Here is a 22,822-nt window from a genome sequence, read left to right on the forward strand (position 1 = left end):
ATTGAAGAAAAAAGAGTGAAATGGATGGTGGTTTAGCTCAAAGTTTGTGAGGTTCAAGGTGTGACTCACAAACTTTATGAAAGAACAAAGAGCTTTGGTGAATTTGGTAGGGATGAGGAGAGAAATTGCAAGGGGTTTTTTGGCTCTCAAAGCTTCAGAAATGAGAGAGGCAAGGCCTCTATTTATAGGATGGGAGCAAGAGTAGTGGCAATTTGGTCATCTTGTGTTTGGTAATTAGCTTGTGTTTAATTGGTGATTAAAGTGGTATTTAAATGGTAAGAAGTGGTAAAATGAGGTTTAAGTGGGTTTAATGAATGAGTTAATTTTGATGAGGTGGAAAATTGATAAAATGATCAAAGAAAAAGGTGTCAAAATGATGTCAAGCTTCCCTCCTTATATTTTTTGAATTTTGCCTTAAGGAAATCGATTTACCCAGGAGGGAAATCGATTTCACTCTGTTCCAGAAGAGAAATTGGCGCAAAATACACTAGGGAAATCGATTTACCCAGGAGGGAAATCGATTTCATGCTGTCCAGAATGTGATTTTGGTGAAGATTGCTGCAGGGAAATCGATTTACCCAGTAGGGAAATCGATTTCATCAGTCAAAAATGTGAAAAATGCCTTGTTTATTGCATGTCTTGGCTTGGTACCTACAAAACAAAAGCCTACAAAGAAACAAAGCAATATTTTTGGTATTTGGGTTAGTAAAATATGCAAACAAGATAAACAATCATTGGTGCTTGATGATCCCTCTCATTGATGAGGTGAGTGCAACACCACAAACAAAACTTCCAAGTGAAGCTCTTGATTAATGATTGAGATGCAAATGATGTATGATCTTAGGGTCAAAAATTGGGGTATGACAGGTGGAGAAAAGCATTCAACGGAAAGGCCGAACATGGTACAGTCCCGCCTTTTTTGTCAGGTGATCAAATTTTTGAAAAGGTGAAAGATGTGAGCACTCAGTTTGGCAAGCCTTTTGCACATTCACTTGTCAAGGGTGGGTGGAAGAAGAAGTCCATTTTTTTTGAACTTCCATATTGGAAGTCGTTGTACGTAAGACATTTCCTAGATGTTATGCATATTGAAAAAAATGTATTTGACAGCGTCATAGGTACGTCACTCAATATACAAGGAAAGTCTAAGGATGGCCTTAACATAAGGAAGGACATGGTAAACATGGGAATGAGAACTGAATTGGGACACGTGACGAAAGGAAGACGAACATATCTGCCACCTGCTGTTTACACTCTATCTAGAAAGGAGAAGAAAACATTGTGTAAGTTCCTCAGTGAAGATAAAGTTCCAGAAGGCTACTCTTCAGATATTAGAAGACTTGTGTCCATGAAAGACCTCAAGTTAAAGAGTTTGAAGACGCATGATTGTCATGTTATAATGGAACATTTTTTACCAATAGGTATACGTTCTATTCTGCCAGAAAAAGTAAGAAGCGCAATAACTAAGTTGTGTTTCTTCTTCAGGTCAATTTGCAGTAAGGTGGTCGATCCCGCGATCTTACCAACATTGCAAAAATAGATAGTTGTTACTTTATGTGATCTTGAAATGTATTTTCCTCCCTCGTTTTTTGACATAATGGTTCATCTAGTCGTTCATCTTGTGAAAGAGACACAATTGTGCGGACCAGCTTATATGAGATGGATGTACCCTGCTGAACGTTATATGAAAATATTAAAAGGGTACGTGAAAAACAGAAGTCGACCGGAGGGTTGTATTGCCGAACGATACGTTGTTGAAGAAGCGGTTGAGTTTTGTACTGAATATCTGTCAAATGTTCAATCAATTGGACTCCCCAAATCTCATATTGTCGAAAAAAAGAAGGAAAAAGGATAATTGGAAATAAAGTTGTGACAGTATCAATGGTCGAACGGGATCAAGCGCACTTGTATGTTCTGCACAATGAGATTGAGGTTGAGCCGTATGTTGAAATGCACAAGGTTGTTCTCCGAGATTTAAATCCAAATAGAAATGAGAACTGGATAGTACGAGAGCACAATCGAAGTTTCATACAGTGGTTTAGGGATCATATTTATTCAAAGTATCGTTCAGATCCTGCTTCAGTAACAGAAAGGTTGAGATGTTTAGCCTATGGTCCAACTGTAATTGTGCTTTCTTATAGCGCATACGCTATTAATGGATACACATTTTATACCAAAGAACAGGATGATAAAAGTACTATGCAAAATAGTGGTGTTACCTTGGTAGCTGAAGCAATGCACATATCAAGTGCGAATGACTTAAATCCGAAATTTGCAAATTTGTCATATTTTGGGCTTATCGAGCGCATTTTGGTGTTTGATTACGCGAAGTTTCAGATTCCTGTATTTAGTTGCAAGTGGGTTGAAAATAATAGTAGAATACGAATGGATAAGTCAGGATTTTTGCAAGTGGATCTCAATAGGGTAGGGTACAAAGATGAGCCTTTCATTCTAGCCTCTCAAGCTAAACAAGTGTTCTATGTCAATGATCCGACAAGTACGAAATGGTCTATAGTGCTTTTGTCTAACAAAATAGTTGATGAAAACATTGAAGATCAAGGTGATATTGGTGTTGGCATTGAATCTTGTACAAGAAACGATCATAATGAGAATGAATCTTGTACTAGAAATGATCATAATGAGGGTATTTGGATCAATCCAACCGTCCGCGTTGTTAAGAGACGCGTAGAACACAATCCTACCAAGAAAAGAAAGAGACGTTAGTGATAAAGGTAATAGTATACATATTCCGACTAATTTGTTTTATTCAATTTGTACCGATTGTTTTAATCAATAGTATAGTACTTATTCAATTTTGGTGCATATTCTCGTTTTGTACATAACTTTTGAACATGCATGGTTTGACTTCCATTTGACTTGTATAGATTGTTAGCTTATTAATAGTGTACTAATGTGCTTTAGTTTGTTTGATACAGGTTAAATGGCTCCGGATAGAGATGCTCCACCTGAAAACTCACAAGAAAGAGATAATCAAGAAAGAGATGCTCCAGATACAAATGCTCCACCTGATACTGAAGCAAAAGAAGTTGCACGAGGCATCACCATTATGAAGGGAATCATTCGACATAGAGACCAAGGATTAGTATACCCTTTGAAATGGAATTCTGAATTACAGCCAATTGGTCCTAATTCTGCAAAGTTGACAAGCTACATTGGTACACTTGTTCGTATGCATATTCCAGTCTCCGTAGCTAAATGGAATCTAAAAAGCGAAGACTTGGATGCAAAAAAAAAAGCGATTTGGGAAGAGCTTCAGGTATATACCATATATGGTTGTTGTTATTATCTTGACGATAAATTGTTTACATTACTTATACTAACACACTATGCGTATGTTTTTTTGCAGAGGACTTTTGACATACCAGATGAGCATGGACGCTACATACTTAGTTTAGCCGGAAAAAGATATAAATGGTGGAAAGCTTTTTTGACAAATAACTATCTTAAGGATAAAGATGGAAACTTTCTTGAAGAGGCGCCGGGACGGCCAAAAACGTATGAGATCTTCATTGATGAAGAAGATTGGGTTAAGTTTGTAAATCAAAGAGATGAAGATTTTCGGAAAAGGAGTGTCACAAATAGCGCGAGAGCATCAAAACCCACATATCCATACAAAAAAGGGCGTTTGGGATATGCACGCTTGGAGGATAAAATTGTAAGTAAATAGAAATGCATTTTAATTAATTGTCTAAATGTGTTTTATTTGACGATTTTATCATTTGTGTCAATGCATAGTTAGAGGAGACTAAAAGTGAGGAAACCTCACTTCCTGTACATGTGTTGTGGAGGGAAGCTCGTGTGGGCAAGAATCAAGCTGTCGATCCCGAAGTTCAGAGAGTTTTTACTGAATGTGTAAGTATAATACTGTGTCTTTAATTAAATCAAATGTTTTTTAATATATAAATGATTTTTTAATGTAAATGAATTACAGGAGACCTTGTCGCAATCGGCATCCACCGGTGAGGGGAGCGTACTTAGTAGAGCACTAGATGCTCCTGAGTATCCCGGTCGGGTGAGGGGTAAGGGTCATGGTGTGACTCCAACCTCTTTTTACAAGAGTCCTAGGAGAAGAAATCCTACCAATGAAGAAGTGTTGCAAATGTTGCAGGAATTGCAAGCACAAGTCTCTGAATTGCAAAGAGATAAAGAGATGTATATGAGAGAAAAGTGCAACACTTCATCGGTGAAAGAAACTAGTGATAAGGCTAGTATCAACTATCAAAGGAAATTTCCCGAGGTAATTATAATTTTTCTTCCTTTTAAATTGTTCTATTTTATTAATGATAATGACTTATATTTACTATTGGTTTAGGGCATTTCATCTTGCCAACTATACTTATCGGAACCGAATTATCGACTAGTTGGCTAGGGAAAAGTGCACAACACTTTGGGAGATTTACTTCATCATAGACCGCTCCTGGATGGACACCTGAAAGTATCGGTGGATGTTGTAGTAGATCATGATGCGATGCTACCGGTACCTGACATGGTCTCAGAGACGACATTGCTGCGAGATGCAATAGGATCATTTGTTGCATGGCCCTCGGAGCTCATTACCATTAGTGATGAGGTATATTGAAAACGATTATGAATCATTTAGTTTTTGAATGTCAATTCTAAACCGTTTATTAATTATTTTTTACATTTTAATTTTAGACTGCTCCTATAAAACCCGCAATTAAGGGTAAAGGGATTTTACAGGAGGAGGAGTCTGTTGCATCACTAAAAGAGGTACATTTAAAGTGTTAATAATTAATCTGAATCTAAATCTGCATGATTTTATATTTTACCTAACTTATATGATTTTTAGGCATCCGCTCGGGAGTCACAACAAGTGACGCAGCAAGTTCGTACCGTACCACCCACTGGTCCTCCGAAGCCAGCGGCAAAAAAAGGCGGTGCTTTTGTGCCTCGATACCGGTCAACGCTCGCAACAATGGTTGATATGTCCGATTTGAAGGATGGTGCTTTACGTGAAATCGATATGGATGAAAGTGTCTTCGGTATTGAATTCAAGTCACTTATTACAATTGATGACTTGGAGGAGATTTTTAGGCATGATCAACTAGGCGTCAGTAACATGCACTCATACATCCGGTAATATTCACTCATCCGATATATTATTTAATTAGTCCCACAATATAATTTATTTACACATTTCAATGAAAATAATCTAATGTTTATTATGTTTTTATTTAAGGTTGTTGTATGACAGAGTGTTGCGCGGGAATCCATTGTCTAACAAATTCCGTTTCGTGTCTTCCGCCCATTGCAGCCGAATGGCAATTGCTTCGGAACCGGAATCAGTTAGACAGCGCTTAGTCGATAGATTCATGTCCACCGGCAATACAGAAAGTCTGCATCTTTGGGCGTATAATACCCGACCAGTAGGGTTAGTTTCTCATTCTTTGTTCATCTAATCTCTGTTTCTTTTGTGTATAGCAAAATTTTCATATAACCTATTGTTTTAATTTATAGAGCACACTGGTTGCTGCTTGCTATTAACCCTATAAGGGAAGTCGTGTATTATCTGAATTCGGTAAATGGTGAATGGACCAATTATCCGGCTATGAAGGACATCGTTGATTTGTTAGTGGGATCGTTCTAAATATATATTCGTGTATATTTATATATTTACTTATTTGTGGGATTGATCTAAACATATGCTTTTATATATTTGTTAATTAGATCAATACAAGTGTTCCGAAGTCAACGGGACGCACAGGTATCCTGAACTAAATCTAACAACATTACTTGGATCCAAGTGCAGGTACATTATTTTTCACAATTTTGCTTATAATATATTTATGCTACTTGATAAAACAAGACAACTATAGAATCTTATTTGTTTTTCTATGTAGTGTCCGCAACAGCGAAACAGTTACGATTGCAGTTGTATTGAGGTTTATGAAAGAAATCCTTCAGGCAAATCAATTAGAGATTCCGCTCACGGTATGAATTTATAACTTAAGATAATTTCATATAATTTATTACATTTAACTAAATATATCATTCATATTATGTTTTTGTTTTGTAGTACCTTGACGAATTCCGTGCTGCTGGGTACCCGAGACTTAAGTTGGAAGAAATAAAAGAGGATTTGTGTCAATTTTATATTAAGCAATTTTTCATGTAGGATTTGTGTCGATTTGAACTATAATATTATTGATGTTGTAATGATGTATATATATAATTTTGGATATTATAATGGTATTATATTAGTATATATATTGTCTTACTGATGGCGGAAATAATATCGTCGAAAATAAATTACAGGTCGAAAATATTACAGGTTGAAAACATATTACAGGTCAAAAATATTACAGGTTGAAAACATATTACAGGTCAAAAATATTACAGGTCGACTGGGAGGATTAAATTACAGGTTGCACATTAAAATACCTCATTTAGCAACGACAGCGCTTTTAAAAAGCGCTCTTAAAGGTCCACCTACCAAAGCGCTTCTTAGTAAAAGCGCTGCCAAAGATTAATAAAAAAGCATAAAAAATAAAAAAAAACGCAACATACGAAAGCACTTTTGAAAAAGCGCTCTTATAGGTGGGGCTATCAGAGCGTTTTTCCAGAAAAAGCGCTCTCATAGGGGGGGCTATTAGAGCGCTTTGCTGGAAAAAGCGCTCTTAAAGGGGGGTCTACAAGAGCGCTTTTTCCAGGAAAGCGCTCTTATAGGGGGGCCTACCAGAGCGCTTTTTCCAGAAAAGCGCTCTTATAGGGGGGGCCTACCAGAGCGCTTTCTGAAGCGCTTTTGTTACCTACGCCAGCGCTGCCTTTCACAGCGCTTTTAAGCGCTTTTAAAGCCCATAAAAAGCGCTTTTAAAGCCCTTCCGTGTTGTAGTGTATCCTGGTTTGTCAGTTCTTATCAATGATCAATCCACCTCCAATTATCCAAATGCAAGCTCCTTAGTTGTTTTCTAACCTAATCTATCATAAGAATGAAGGTTTGGTGAGTTGGGAACAAATACCCCCAAAACATCACCTAAAAAATGTGATTTCCCCCTTTTAAACAGGTAGCAGAAAAAACCAAATTTTGTTTTCGCCATAACTTGAGAACTGTGACTCTGAATTGCGCCTGGTTCGAAGCGTTGGAAAGATTATTCAATGCTCTATCTAACAATGACTAAATAGAAACCAAATTGATCATTTTTATCATCCTTATTTTGAGCCTTATTCTTTGATGAATTTGTAAAATTTGCATTCTTGAAGCTTAGCCTTTGATCTTTATTACTCAATATTTCAAATATGCATGAATACCTATAAAATGAATGGAAAACTATTAATTGGTATAAAAATTAATCAAAAAGACAAGTATGCACATATTTACACAAAAGTTAGGATTTTATTACAAAAACATAAGAATAGAATCGATAAGTGCCACAAATATATACTCAAAATATCGATATTTTGGCACTTATCACTAAGCAAATGATTATGCTTTTATGTAATATATAAATTAATAAAAAATGTTTATGCTTTAAAATAAATTTCCGTAATTAATTGTTGATTACTTGAACAACTTTCATTACTTAAACCAAAGATGTATAGGGTGTGGTACCCCAATTTTGTTCCGCATAGAAAAAGCTTTCCTTCAAACGTGCACGCTTTGATTGCTTTAATATTGCAAATTTGATAAAAACTAAAATTAATAATTGAGTTCGAATAATTTATATATTCTGTTAGTTAAGAGAAAATTCCAAAAAAATTGAGTAAATTAGGTTATCACATTTAGATAAGGAGACAAAATCTAAGAAAATATTTAGTTTAGGATTAATTTTAATTTCCTAAAAAATAATAATTGACACAAAGGTAGAATGGGTATGGGATCAAATTTGCAAAACTTAAATAATTATAACTAGTATCTGAGTGGATAATTGAGGAAAAAGGCAATGAAAAAAAAAAGGAGGCGGAGTTGCTATGAATATGTACTTAACCCCTAGGTACATGGTTCGATTCCTGCGGGAGGCAAAAAACAATATTTCTTGGGTAGCCGATAAGCGGACCTAGGGAGGATTATTGATTAAGCCGATAACATGCTCGGTTGGCCGACACGGTTGATGCGTGCAGCGGATATTGGGGTGTTACATTTAAAAGGCGCCTTTTTAATGTAACAGCCCGAGCCTTCGGCGTTCCCGGCACTACTACCTCACGATCTCCTGTACCCTGGGGTTCAAGTACATGTTCAATCCATTCCCACTACCACTTGAGCTAGTAGCTCAATTGGTCTCCGATTGCATTTTCGATTGGGCACCATGAAATCTTCAAGTTCATTCCTCTTCTCCAAGATTCGCCTCTTTCTCTTCAATCTTTGTTTCCCCCAAAATGACAACTACACTTCATAACTCTAAAACCCTAGTTTATCACTTGCAATTGGGCTTAGTCTTTCACTTCTTTTTCACAAACTAATTTAGGCCCAATAAGAATAATAACTCAAAATAACAATGTATCACTTTAAATAATATTCCACCGATATAATAATTCCGACTTATAAATAATATTATTCTTAATATTATTTTCCGACATCAATTTTATAATTCCAAATATGCCCTTAAATAACACTGATAATCCAAATTCGACTAAATCGAATATTTTCGGTCTAATCTTAATTACTCAGAAAATTCCCAAAACTTCAACTATTATTCCAATAATATTTCTAATACTGAAAATATCAGAACTGTTGATTAAATATCAATCCGCTATCAACTGACCAAAATTGTTCATCTAATAATCTCTAATTAATCAAATATATCTCGCGTCACTTTCGATTATCTAATTTCCGGTTAAATTCTTAATATTCACGACTTTATGAGTTTTCGGGTTATACTTCCGAAGTCACTAAAATCACGGCTCAACCGGTTAATTCGGATACAATTCTATTCTTCACCGGTTATTCGATTCATTCAATTAAATACTCAAGATATCGTAATTTACCGATAAACCGAATAGTTAATCTAAGTTCACATTTATTCTAATTAAATATGCTTATTGAAAGGTAAATTCAACCATAAATATAATCGACCGATTAATGTCACAATTTCGACAAACTAACACCACCACGTTAATGTACTAATTAAACTTAGCTACCACGTCAATTTTCATCAAATTCCGGACAACTAAATATACCGCTTAATTCGGCTATTTCGATCAAACAGGACTGTTTTGTATTTGTTAAACAATTCTACTCAGTGCTAAATTAACAAACCTATTAATATATATTTAAACAATATTGTACTTTATTTTATGTTATACTTTATGTTATTAAAATTAAAATAATGTTATTATTATATTATAATTAACCAAGCCACACAAAATGAAACAAGCTGAAACGAAATAAGGAAATCTTGTGCCTTTCATCATCATTGGCATGAATCCGCAGGCCGTCGTCCGTCATATATATATATATATATATATATATATATATATATATATATATATATATATATATATATATATATATATATATATATATATATATATATATATATATATCAATGCTCACGAATAACAACACAAACAACAGCAACATTAAGGCAACAACAACAAGCAGAAACGGCAGTTAAGTTTTCAATTTCTAGAACTAACTTAACACGGCAACATCAAACAACAGTAGCAGCAATTAACATAAACAATATCTCATAGGTTCTAAATTTCCATCAACTATTTAATATAACCATTGCAATAAATCTATACACCCAATTCCCAGTACGATGTGGTTCGAGGACGAACCATGCGAAAGCTGGTGGGCATGTAACACCCGGGGCCGAAGAAGGCGAGGGATGGTTGCACCGCATGTAACACCTGAGGCCAATGGGGGCTAGGGTGGTCGCCACATGAGAATGAGAGTGATCCTGAGGCTGCGCAAGGAAGTGACTGCATAGTTGAAGGAATGCATATAAGGATTGGTAGGTACTACCTATACCAACAAGATGCATCTTCTTTTCGGTAACTCATTCCATAAGAACTTCACAGTTAAGCGTGCTTGACTTGGAGTAGTCTTGGGATGGGTGACCTTATGGGAAGTTTCCCAGAAAGCTGTGAGTGAGGTCAAAGCATGCTGAAAAGACCCGTGTTGGTTTGTGGGGTCAGTCGATCATCCCGAAAGCTGTCTGGGGCGTTACAAATGGTATTAGAGCCAGACCTCTCCCAGTACGATGTGGTTTGAGGATGAACCATGCCGAAGCTGGTGGGCATGTAACATCTGAGGCCGAAGAAGGCAAGGGGTGGTTACACTGCATGTAACACTCGAGGCCGAATATGGCAACGAGTGGTCGCCACATCGGAATGAGAGGGAGCCTAAGGCTGTGCAGGTATGAGACTGTATGGTTAAAGGAAAGCTTATAAGGATTGATGGGTACTACCTATACCAACAAGATGCATCTTCTTTTCGGAAGCCCGTTGAATAAGAACTCCATAGTTAAGCGTGCTTGACTTGGAGTAGTATTGGGATGGGTGACCTTCTGGGATGTTTCCCAGAAAGCGTGCGAGTGAGGTCAAAGCATGCTGAAAAGACCCGTGTTGGTTTGTGGGGTCAGTCGATCATCCCGAAAGCTGTCTGGGGCGTTACACAAATGATTGTTATATCTTGTGCCACAACCTTAACATAGACACCATACACAAATTTTCATTTTAAGAATCCCAATTCTATTAAGTATGAGTCGATCTTCTTGTTCCATGCCCTAGGTGCCTACTTGAGGCCATAGAACGCTTTGTGCAACTTATACACCTTACTCGTTTCATCATGAATCACAAACCCATGAGGTTGTATGACATAGACCTCTTCGTCTAAATGACCATTCAAAAATGCTGACTTCACATCTAAGGGAAATGTCAACTAGCCTTGCTTGTATGCCAAGGCGACAACCAATCTGACATTCTCCAATCTAGCGACAATGTGCAAATACTTCAGATTAGTCGAGTCCTGCCCTCTAAGGAAATCCACGAAATACAAATCCTTCCTTATGTCTTGCTATCGACCCATTAGCATTGTGCTTCAACTTGAACACCCATTTCATATTGATAGCTCTAAATGTAATTTGGGTTATTTAAAGTGTGCTCTAAATGTTTAGTAGCTTTCATCATGACATCTATGACTAACATCGTTGTGTTTTATTTTTTTCTTTTTATTTATCCTTTCTTGCCATGTAGGGCATCTGAGATAATATGCCACTCTACTTTATTTAATGATTGATACATATTGCACAATAAATCTGCAATGTTGAATTTTCTATTTTCCAGGAAGAATTTCTATAGAGGCTTCAGAGTCGTATAAATGTTTCATATGATAGTTCTATCCCCAAACACTAGGTACCATTTCTATAAAAAAAACTTCAAGTCTAAGTGTTGTGAGTTATGATGTAAAATAACTATGAAGTCCATCATAGAATTCAAGCCGCGTGCCTATAGTTTTAGGTGTAACTTATGGCTTATTATCATACAAACTTATAATTCTTAGAGTCTTAAGAATATAACTTGGTGCTTTTTATGTATTATCCTAGGACTCCCTAAAGGCTTTATGGAATGCTTCATTTCCCGAATAAGAGCTCAAAGGCTCAATTTTATAGCAGTGAAAGACATGGGATGGAAACAGGAAGGGTTCATCAAGAAATTTTAGATAAACATTATTCTTGTCGATTTCATCCCTTGTCTTCATTCTAATTTTTTGTCAATAATGATTTCTATATCTGCATTTCATTGGCAGGGGTGGTGGTTACATATCCACATACCACAAGTGGAGACAAAGGTTTGTTACCTAACTAAATATCATTTAATGGCTGGAATCATAGAATGAAGTTGATTATGTTAGGGTGGATGAGGTAATTAGTTAAGAAATTGTTTGAATTTGTAATTGTCTCAAGAATCAGATCATGATGTGGCCCCTCTTTTCTCTTAGGTCACATATAAATTGAAGGGTCATCATATCACGTATTACTGGTTTATTTTTCTCAACTCATCTAAACATCTTAGTTTCATCTTTAGTCGATGATCGTGTATGCTCAGGTACACCCATGCAAGCCATGTTATGTTGACTTTTGAAGTTTGAAATTAGCGTCAGTCAGACCCACTATACACAATTTTGTTGACTTTTGAAGTTTGAATATAGCGTCCGTCAGCCCCTGCTAAAAATAATTAGTTGACTTCTAAAGTTTGACTTTATCACGGGTTTGGCACACACTGTTGTATTTTGTTGATTTTTGAAGTTAGACTCTAGTGTCGGACATCCCCCCGCTAAATATGATTTGTTCACTTCTTAAGTTTAACTTTAATGTGGGTTTTTCCCATGCTATTGTATTTTTTATTTTTTATTTTTGACTTTAGAATCGGTCAAGCCCCTGCTAAATAATTTGTTTACTTCTGAAGCTTGACTTTAGCGTGGGTGTGGCCAATACTATTGTACTTTTTTACTTTTGAAGTTTGACTTTAGCGTCAGATAACCCCTGCTAAACATGATTAGTTGACTTTTGAAGTTTGACTTTAGCGTTGGTTAGGCCCACACTAATAATTTTTTTTTTACTTTTGGAATTTGTATTTTTAACGTTTTCTTCAGTTTAGCCTCGGCATAGACTCAGGCTGGCCTTGGCTACCTTAGACACGACTCTTTTTGGTCGACGCTAAATTGATACCTCTGAGCCATTTAACCTTAGACACGATTTTTCTACTTATAGTGTCAAAAAACAGCCAACGGTAAATACTATTTTTTCTAATAACGAGACATAAAAATAACACACAAGATACAATGGCTCAAAAAGTGCTCGACAATTTCTACTATTCATACAAGGTTGTAAGGGATTAACCTGACATAATAAAATAATACTCAACGACTATATTCCCAACAAATATCTGCTACAATAATTCAACCAATGGATTTACTTAAATCAAAGGATGACTCAAGGAAAAAAAAATCAAATAGAATAATTCTTGAGAAAAATGTAAAATGTAGTTTTTAAACAAGCTTATAAAAACTAGTTCCCCACAAATCAAAAAGAAAGAAAAAAAAAATTCATTAAAATCAAACGATTAATTAAAAAGGATAGATATTTTGAATGAATATAAGCTTTTTTTACATTATTTGTTTGAGAGTAAACCAAGTTGATCATGACGAAATCATAAGTGGGGTAATACGACCAAAATATTTTTTTAATAAAAACTGTTAAATTATTGTGTTTTTTATTTTATTTTTAATTGTTTGATTTTAATTAATTATAAAATTTGTTGCCGATTGTATCAAAATTTTCAGAATAAATGCATTTATTCGTTGTTATCAGATTTTTTAAGAATCAATACTAAACTTTATCCGGTTTTCAAATATTCAATAATATATTGTATACTTTTGAATATTTTTTTAATTGTCTGATTTACCTGAATAATTTTTTGCATATTGTATACAAAGTTCTGCAAGAAATACTTTACATGTAGTTTCAAAATATATGTATTTTTCATTTTTATCAAATTTTTAAAAGGTTGGTGGTACCTAATTAATTTTTGCATTTTTACCGAATTTTCTAAAATCTAGAAAAAAAAAATTTTTAAAAAAAATTGACATTATGCATATTTTAATTGTTTGATTTAACTCATGCGAAATTTTTGCTGCAGATTGTAAATAAATTCTGGAAAAAAATGTTATTTGTGGATTTTTCTGATTTCTGAATAGATGTTGGAATGTAGATATAATCTGATAATCACTTTATCACTTTATCAACAACAGTGCAGCGCAGGAATGGCATGACATGAAGGAGCTGCTAGACCGAGTTACTCCAAGGAGAGGCATCAAGGACTCTTTTAATTGGTGCATTAACAAGGAGGAGAATTTCTCAGTAAAATCTTGCTATCACTAGTTTTTTTTCAAAATTGTCTGGTCCGCCCCTTAATGATGAATTGATAAAGGCTGCAAATTTCTTGTGGAGCATTAATGCCCCTTCTAATTTCCTGTTCTTTGGTTGGAGAATAATACATGATAGGATTGCTACTAAAGATAATTTGTTCAAAAGGGGTATTGTAGATGTCAACAATTCTTTTTGTGTGTTTTGTTCGTCTTCGGAGGAATCTTTACTCCACTTATTAGGAGGTTGCCGGGTGATCGGAGAAATTTGGGCGAAGGTGTTTGCGTGGATAGGAGCCATGCCGGAATTTTTTGTGGAGGATTTTTTGTTATTTCCTTTCTCCTTTGATAAAGTTGAGAGCATGGTCAATAGGAGGATTGTGGGTGCGATTTGGCTTGCGACGTGCTGGAGTATTTGGACAAGTCGCAATAACATCGTTTTCAGAAGTGGGTGTTTTAGCTTCCTTGATTGTATGATAGAGCTAGTCTTCTGGTCGTGGTCTTGGTTACAATCAAGTCTTAAGCTTGTTTCAAATTGTAATTTTCATTCTTGGCATGTTTTGCCGCTTAGTTGTTTCGAGTAGCGGTTTTCTTTAGCTTGCACTATGGAGGAGCATCCCTTTTGCTCTACATCAATTCCATTGCCTATTAAGAAAAAAAAACTTTATTATTTCAATAAGGGTTAAATATGTTATTAGTCCCTATAAAGATTTCAATTTTGACTTTTAATCTCTATTAAAAATATTGATTTTTAGTCTCTATAAAATTATTTTTACATGCAATTTTAGTCTCTGTAGAGAAATTAAAACTGCGTACAAAAATAATTTTATAAAAATTAAAAGTTAATATTTTTTTATAAGAATTAAAAGTCATGATAATTTTATAATATTTAATCTTTCATTAATTATGATTTTCCCAAATGACTAAGTTATATCCATATTATTTAAGATGAAGGACTAAGATATATTTTCTTAATTGTGTAGGGAAATCTAAGGCACGCGTAAATTTTGGCCTAGGAAATATCTTACTAAATTTTTAATGAGTTGAGTTATGGTAAAAGTCTCTCAAGCGTGAGAAGGTAACAATGAATTATAGGGTGAATTAAAATAATTATTTTCTATTATTTCTACTATCTCTCTCTAACAATTTTGCTAAAACTTATTTTTATATTAAACCAACGATTAAAAATGTTAAAAATAATTTCAACACAATTCAAACCATTTTTGTTCACACCTTTAATATGTATCATCATTTATTCTCTCCATCTTGGAGTGTGTTGAAATTTTAATATTTAATATAATATGATTAATTAGGATCCTTGGAAATTATGAAGGTAATGCAATCTAATTTTAATTATACCTCTCAAAAATTGCTTGTTTCAAACGTTTCTTTTATAATAAAGATGTTTATATTCTCATGTGAGAAAAAACTCAAGTTCAACCTTTGGTGCACGTGTAGTAAAGTTATGTAATTTTAAAATAGAACAAACAATTTCTTGTGCGTGTGAAATTATAGAAATTAAGAGTTTAATTATAACAAGGAATAAGAGAGAAACTTGAAATAATGTATTCCTCAAATATTAGAATGAATTCTAACAACCATCAAGAGACATTTGAAGAAATGTAATTTTTCACAGTATAAAATAAATATATAAATGTATACTTCAAAATGCATAAGATCAGAGAACATATGGCACAAATTCTTAAGTTTGTTAGTGTCATAATTATTTTTCTTTTCGAATTCGTTGTTGTAATGGATGGTATCATTGTAACAGATGGTAAATTCAATTTTTAAATTTATCTTCAAAAATTATTTTGATTTTAGGGTTAAATATGTTGGTCGTCCTCCTAAATATTTTATAATTTTTTTTTAGGCTTTTAAATTTTTTTGTAAAGATTGGTTCTCTTAAATATTTTCATCCATATTTTTAGCTGCTCCTGCAAATATTGTCGCTAATTCAGCCGTTAAATAGTAAATTGTCACTAAACTGTGGCTAAAATTGTCGGTAATTTTGTCAATAAGTTGTAAAAATTGTCATTAAATTGTAGGAGAGACTAAAAATATAGATGAAAAATTTTAAAAAGACTATTTTTCAAAAACTAAAACTAAAATATAAATATTTATGAGGACCACAAAATATTTAATCGTTAATTTCATATACAATGTTTCATTATTTATTATTATTATTATTATTATTATTATTATTATTATTATTATTATTATCATTATTATTATCATTATTATTATTATTATTATTATTATTATTATTATTATTATTATTATTATTATTATTATTATTATTATTATTAATTTGACATCACACAGGAGCTATTAAATGCTGGTCTGATGGAGAATGTCGTAAAGCAATGCCGGATTGCACTCTTCCTAAACGTCCAAGGTGTATATCAGGGATATGTGATTGTGTGTCATAGTAGGAATAAAGTTCAAAAATAATTTCATGTATTTGCAACTCTAATATTGATGCTTTTTAATTCTCTCAAAGTTCAATCTATTTCTCTTTTATCTGAACCTTAAAATAAATTTGATCTCTTTTAGAAATTAAAATATCCACTTTGTTATGATAAATTAAATGTGATGAAATAACTATATTATTTAGAAACAAATAACAAATAATTCTATACAACTTCTTACTCTCTTTAACTCTACTACTTTAAGATTGATATTTAACAATGAGAGAGAAAGCTAGAGAGAGAGCGCGCTAGGGTTTAAACTTCTTTTGTTACTCACTTAGCATCTTCATGGACAAAACGAATTCTGGGGTTTCAGGCAAGTGGATTCCTGTTCGTAGCAATCATGGGAAGGTAGGTTTGTCCACGAGATGGGACATTATGAAGAACGTGGAAGGAGGGGTTAAAGGATCAATTTCTACGTACTTTTTTACTGAGTTCGGAGAAGATTGGAGGGCTAAGGACTTTTCTTCGAGTTCAAAGATTTAGGTGTTCTTGATGAGATTGTTATTCCACCAAAAAGAGACTGGAAGGGACAAAGGTATGGTTTTGCGAGATTTGTAGGAGTCCCGGATGAAAGGTTGCTGGAAGTCAAGATGAACAATCTGTGGTTGGATAACAGGAAGTTGAAGGCAAATGTTTCGAAGATCAAAAGGAAAGAAGTGACCCCCAGATTCGGAGAGGGGGGTAAAAACTCCAAGCCTTCGTCAAATTCTAGGTTCAATACTAGGAGATTTAATGGAGGGATGGCTTCTTCTGGCCCCTCTATAAAACCTTCGGGAAATTTGTGTGGGAAGTCTTTTGCGGAAGTTCTTAAAGGTGGCGGTATGGGTGGTCAAATCTCGGAGAAGGAGGCGTGCTGTTCTTTCGTATACAACACTTCTGAGAAGGAGAAGAAGTGGAAGGATGGGAAGGCTATGGTGGGGGTTGTTGCTGAACAAGGAGCGACGTATGGGGTGGGGGGAAGTCTAGAAGTTGAAGGTATTTTTTCGGTTAAAGCAATTCCTTTAGGGCCAAATTTGTGCTTGTTGGAGGAATTGGAAAAGGGTGCGCTGAGTAATTTTTTAGAAGATGGAGAGTGGTTTAAGAGATGGTTCAAGGAGGTGCGGTGGTGGAAATCCTCTAACGTGGAATGCGTGAGGGTAGCGTGGTTATCTATCTACGGTGTTCCTTGTCATGTTAGGAATGCTTCCTTTCTTAAAGTTTTGCTGTCTGATATTGGTGTGTTTACTAATAGTGACGTGCTGGAAGAGGAGATTGAGAGGTTTGATGTTATAAATGTTATGGTGTTCACGAAGTGTTTGGAATTAATTAGGACTAAGCTTTCGGTGTGTCTGGACGGAGTTTGGGTGGAGGTAATGGTGATTGAAGATCAAACGTTCAAGAACGTCAAACACGGTGGTTTTAACGGTGAGGTATCAGGATCTAGCAGTTCCGGCGATAGCTTGTACGAGTCGGAAAATGAGACTAGGGAGGAGGTTTCAGCTAGGGAAGAGGGTGTTTTTCGAGAGAAGCTGGAAGTAGGGTCTGTGGGTTGTAGCCTATCCGAGGTTGACAAAAGTACTGTTGCGTTTTCAGAAAGTAAAAAGGTGAGAGATGCTTATTGGAGGAGAGAGAAGAGAAGCAGGATGCAGATACGTTGATGGCTAAGCAAGTCCATCAAAAGGAGAGTATATGTCCGTCGGATGATATATCTAATAGCTTCTCTAGAAACGTAAGATGTTCGCTAGAGTCAGCTACAAGTGTTGACTCAGTCTCCAAAGTGGATGGAAAGTGGGGCCCAGGAGGAGTTTTTATTTTAGATAAATCGGGATCTGAAACAAGACACTATTTTGACAAAGAGTATGTTGTTGGGCCAGTTAGTTGTAAGGGGGTGGACAGGGCTGATGGGCTGAACTATGTGAAGGCCCAAGGAGGTTCTAATGCCTCCAGGACGGAAGTTTTGCAGTCCAGGGAGATTGAAAAGGTGGTAGACTTAGATAGTAATAAAGAATTCTCTTTTGATGAACAGTGCACTAGGGTGAAAAATTCGAAGGTGGTTAGAAAGAAATTAAGAGAGGTATTTGATCTTGGTACCAAGGCGGAGGATTTCTGTTACCCAGTTGAGGAGAGACTACCTTCAGAGCAACTTTTCGATATCAAAATTCCAGGTAATGCCCCTTATTGCTCTAACTCCAGGTTGGTTTCCGTTGATAGTCAATTGTCGAGTGGTTCACTAACACACTCAGATATTTTGAACTGCAATAAAAGAATTCTAAACAGAGGTATGGGGAAGGTGTCAGAAGGTTTGTGGAGATCTATGTCGAGTCTAGGTATGGTTAACAACTCAAGGGAGGTTTTTGACCCAATTCAGAAAATTGTGGAGTTAGAAAATAGAGATCGTCACGAAGGGAGGAGTACCAAGGCGAACAACTCTGTGGTTAAATGATTGTTTTATCCTTTAATATTAGAGGAGGGGGAAGCAAAATGAAAAGAAAAAGAATCGGGTTTATGAATAGAACAGGGGAAGCGGATGTCTGTTTTATACAGGAGACTAAGCTGTCAGGTATAAATGAGGGCATGTGGGGAGAGGACAGGTTTGAGTTCTCATATCTGGACGCAATTGGGGCTTCGGGAGGGATTTTAACGATATGGAGGAAGAACTTTTTCAAGGTTTTGTTCAGCTTTAGAGGAGAGGGTTTTCTTGGGCAGTGCGTGGAGAAGGAGGGTAAGCTGATATATCTGGTTAACGTTTATGCTTCTTGCGTTAATTCAAATAGAAGGGTCACGTGGAAGAAGCTGGTAGAGTATAGCCGTAAGTTTCAACAGGGAGATTGGTGTGTCGGGGGCAATTTTAATGCTGTGTCAGCCCAAGAAGAAAGAGTGGGGGTTGCTGGAAGTAGACATAGGAAGGAGATATCTCAGTTCCAGGATTTTATAACTGAGATGAAGTTGGTGGACATCCCTACAATAGGAGGCAAATACACTTGGTTCAACAGTAATGGCAAGTCTATGAGCAGGATTGACAGATTTTTACTTTCAGAGAGTTTCATAGAGGATTGGAACATCGAGGGGCAATATATAGGTGCTAGAGACATTTCTGATCATGCGCCAATTTGGATTAAAAACAACAGGAAGGACTGGGGGCCGAAACCTTTCAAGTTCAACAATGGTTGTTTAAAACATCCGGATTTTGAAAATTTCGTTAAGGAAGAATGGGGTAAGATAGTTGTCAAAGGGAGAGGGGATTTCTGTTTGGTTGAAAAGCTGAAGATTCTTAAGGGCAGGCTGGCTTGGTGGAACAAATTTGTTTTTGGATGGATTGACTTAAACATTAAAAGTGCGCAAGAGGAGCTGAGTTTTTTAGATGACGTGTTTGCTAATTTTGCAGGTACGGTGCATGAAGAGGAGGTGAGAAGGAGGGCTAAAGTGGTGGAAGTTTTTTGGGAAAATCTTTATAAGAAGGAGTTATCTAAGGCTCAAATCTAGACAGACGTGGCTTGCCGAGGGAGACAATAACACGAGGTTTTTCCACTGTTCTCTAATAGGTAGAAGAAGCAAGAACAAGTTGTGTTCTATTCAATTCAATGGTAGGAGGTTAGAGGAAGTGTCAGATATTAAGGAAGCTGTCTTTAATCATTTCAATGGATTCTTTATGGAGCCGGAGCTTAACAGACCTGTGTGTTCTTTTCCTAATCTGAATTCTCTCTCTATGTCTGAATCTCTGGAGCTTGAAAGTCCGTTTTCTTTGGAAGAACTGAAGGAGGCGCTTTGGGAGTGTGATGGAAACAAGAGTCCTAGCCCGGACGGTTTTTCGATTGATTTCTTCAAAACTTTCTGGTTGATCCTCAAGGAAGATTTGCTTAAGTTCTGTTCTGACTTTTATTCTAGAGGCAAGCTGGTCAAGTCCATCTCTTCGGCTTTCATTGCACTTATTCCCAAAAATCATAACCCCCAAGATCTAACGGAGTACAGACCGATTTGCTTGGTTGGAAGTCTTTACAAAATCTTATCAAAAATGCTGGCAGCTAGGGTCAAAAAAGTGATGGGGAGACTTATTTCGTGTAACCAATCAGCATTTGTGCCCGGAAGGAATATGCTGGACGGTGTCTTGTTGGTCAACGAGGTTATCGATTGGGCTAAACGGAATAAGTCAAGTTGTCTCCTTTTGAAAGTCGATTTCGAGAAAGCTTATGACTCTTTATCGTGGAATTTTCTTAGAGATATGCTGGTGAGGATGGGATTTGGCAAGAGGTGGTTGATGTGGATGGACGCGTGTATTTTTTCTAGCCATTTGTCTGTTCTTGTTAACGGGAGTGCCACTCATGATTTTATGGTTCATAGAGGGTTGCATCAAGGAGATCCGTTGTCCCCGTTCCTCTTCGTAATTGCAATGGAAGCCCTTACAACTTTGATTAGAAATTCTGTTGCGGTGGGTGGTTTCAAACCGTTCCAGTTTGGGATCGAAGAGGGAGTCGACATTCTTCAGTTTGCCGACGACACCGTTATTTTTGGGGAAGCATCTACTGCAAATTTGTGGAATCTGAAAGTTATTCTGAGAGGTTTTGAGTTAATTTCAGGTCTAAAAGTTAATTTCTCAAAAAGCAGTGTTATGGGAGTGAATGTGGGAGATTGGATACTGGTTGCGGCAACAAATTTCCTAGCTTGTAAGAGAGGTAATTCTTCCTTTTTGTTTCTTGGAATTATGGTGGGAGTTAATCCTAGAAATAAGAAGGTGTGGTCTAAAGTCCTAGATAACTTTAAGAAAAGGTTGGATTCTTGGAAGGGTCGGAATATATCTATAGGAGGTCGGGTGACGCTCATAAATTTGGTGCTAAATGCTATTCCTTCCTATACGTTTTCATTTTATAAAGCTCCGCTTAAAGTTTTGAATCAAATTAGAGGAATCCAACGTAATTTCTTGTGGAGCGGGAAAGCAAACAAGAGGAGTATAAACTGGGTGAAGTGGGATACGATTTGTAAGCCAAAGTATAAAGGGGTTTAGGAGTCAGAGACGTCGGAGAATTCAATAGAGCACTTCTATTAAAGTTGAAATGGAGGCTTTTGAAGGATGACGGGGCTGTTTGGAAGAGATTTGTGCAGTGGAGGTACAAGAATATTAGACTTAAAGTGTTCCTGCCAGCGGGTGAAGGTGTTAACGCGAAAGATTCGAAATGGTGGCGTGATGTTCTTTCCATTGATATATTAAGGGACAATTCGGAAGAAGGTTTCAGCTCTTGTGTTCATTGTATAGCTAACAATGGTTCTAGCATTTCTTTTTGGTATAGCATTTAGTTGGGAAATCAATCGCTCCGAACAACTTTCCCGGATTTGTTTGATCTCTCAACCAATAGATATGCATCAGTTGGGGATATAGTAGAGTGGGAAAATGGCACTCCAAGATGGAAATTTGAAAATCTTTTGGAATGTGGCTCTTATTTCCAGGTTGTTCATACAGTAGGAGGGCTGCAGTCGGCTAACTGGCAGCAGTTTCTGGATATTGTTAACGCGTATTTGCTGGATTCATCTGCAGAGGACAGCTTCGTGTGGACACCCAGGCAAGATGGTGTTTTTACAGTAGCCAGCGTGGCTGTTTTGCAAGAGGAGCATAAGGAATTTGCTTGGGGTTCGGATATTAATAGAAGGCTCAACATTATGTGGAAATCGTCTGTTCCGCTAAAAATTAAAATTTTTGCTTGGCGGTTGTTGATTTCTAGGCTGCCATTGAAAGATATGTTGGTGCTTAGAGGAATGGTAGCAAACATCATAGATCCTAAATGCCCTTTTTGTGACATGCATGAGGAATCCTTGGACCATTTGTTCTTCTTGTGCCAAGCTTCTAAGAATATTTGGGATAAGGTTCTGGCGTGGATTGGCTTTAGTTCAGGTTCTTTTTGGGAGGTGTTTTTGGGCCTAGACGATATTCAACTCAAGGTGACAAACTCACATATTCGGAATAAAGTTAATGTCATTTGGTTGGCGACTACGTGGAGCTTATGGCTTATGAGGAATGATAATGTCTTCAACAACGTCCCTTTCAGCTTTGAGACGGTGTTTAACAGAATTGTGTTTCTGTCATGGAGGTGGTCGGAGTGTAGTTTTTTGTTACCTAGATCTAGTTTCTATGATTGGTATAAGTTACCCTTATAGTGATCTAGTTCTCTGTTTTTTCTTTCCCGTTTGTAAGGGTTGCACCCCTAGTGCGTTTTCCTTTCAATCAATTGCTTATTGAAAAAAAAAACTCTACTACTTTAAATGAATACACTAGACCTGTATATAATCGAGAAAAATGCATATAACCTTCTGCATTACTACGGAAATGAGCTTTAAATTCCAGTTGAATTAGAACTTTTGCTTCAGTTGGATGGGAGAGGTAATATTGGGTGTAACGAAAAATGCGCGATTCTTTTCATAGACAACTGCGAATCGAATTGAAAAGTGAATTTGGTTATGGGTTTGATTTCTAATAATAACATTTTTAAGATGACACGTTAGACTTTTTTCCTCGGTTGAAAGTTCCAATAACAGT

General features: G+C 36.1%; 1 protein-coding gene and 2 long non-coding RNA genes across 3 annotated transcripts; all 3 read left to right on the forward strand.

The window, feature by feature from the left end:
- The first annotated feature begins 5,273 nt into the window (after positions 1-5,273).
- Positions 5,274-5,909, forward strand: LOC131598941 (uncharacterized). The gene is made up of 4 exons (XR_009282443.1): positions 5,274-5,410; positions 5,497-5,607; positions 5,707-5,788; positions 5,880-5,909. It is a non-coding gene; the product is annotated as an uncharacterized LOC131598941 (long non-coding RNA).
- Positions 5,910-15,411: 9,502 nt separating this feature from the next.
- LOC131598942 (uncharacterized) lies at positions 15,412-16,348 on the forward strand. The gene is made up of 2 exons (XR_009282444.1): positions 15,412-15,623; positions 16,172-16,348. It is a non-coding gene; the product is annotated as an uncharacterized LOC131598942 (long non-coding RNA).
- A 2,432-nt stretch (positions 16,349-18,780) lies between these two features.
- Positions 18,781-22,443, forward strand: LOC131596860 (uncharacterized). The gene is made up of 4 exons (XM_058869596.1): positions 18,781-19,684; positions 19,842-21,253; positions 21,364-21,534; positions 21,589-22,443. The coding sequence occupies exons 1-4, from the start codon at positions 18,781-18,783 to the stop codon at positions 22,441-22,443; spliced, it is 3,342 nt and encodes a 1,113-aa protein (XP_058725579.1).
- Positions 22,444-22,822: the final 379 nt, after the last annotated feature.

This window comes from Vicia villosa, linkage group LG4 (assembly GCF_029867415.1).
Source record: "Vicia villosa cultivar HV-30 ecotype Madison, WI linkage group LG4, Vvil1.0, whole genome shotgun sequence".
Taxonomy (NCBI): domain Eukaryota; kingdom Viridiplantae; phylum Streptophyta; class Magnoliopsida; order Fabales; family Fabaceae; genus Vicia; species Vicia villosa.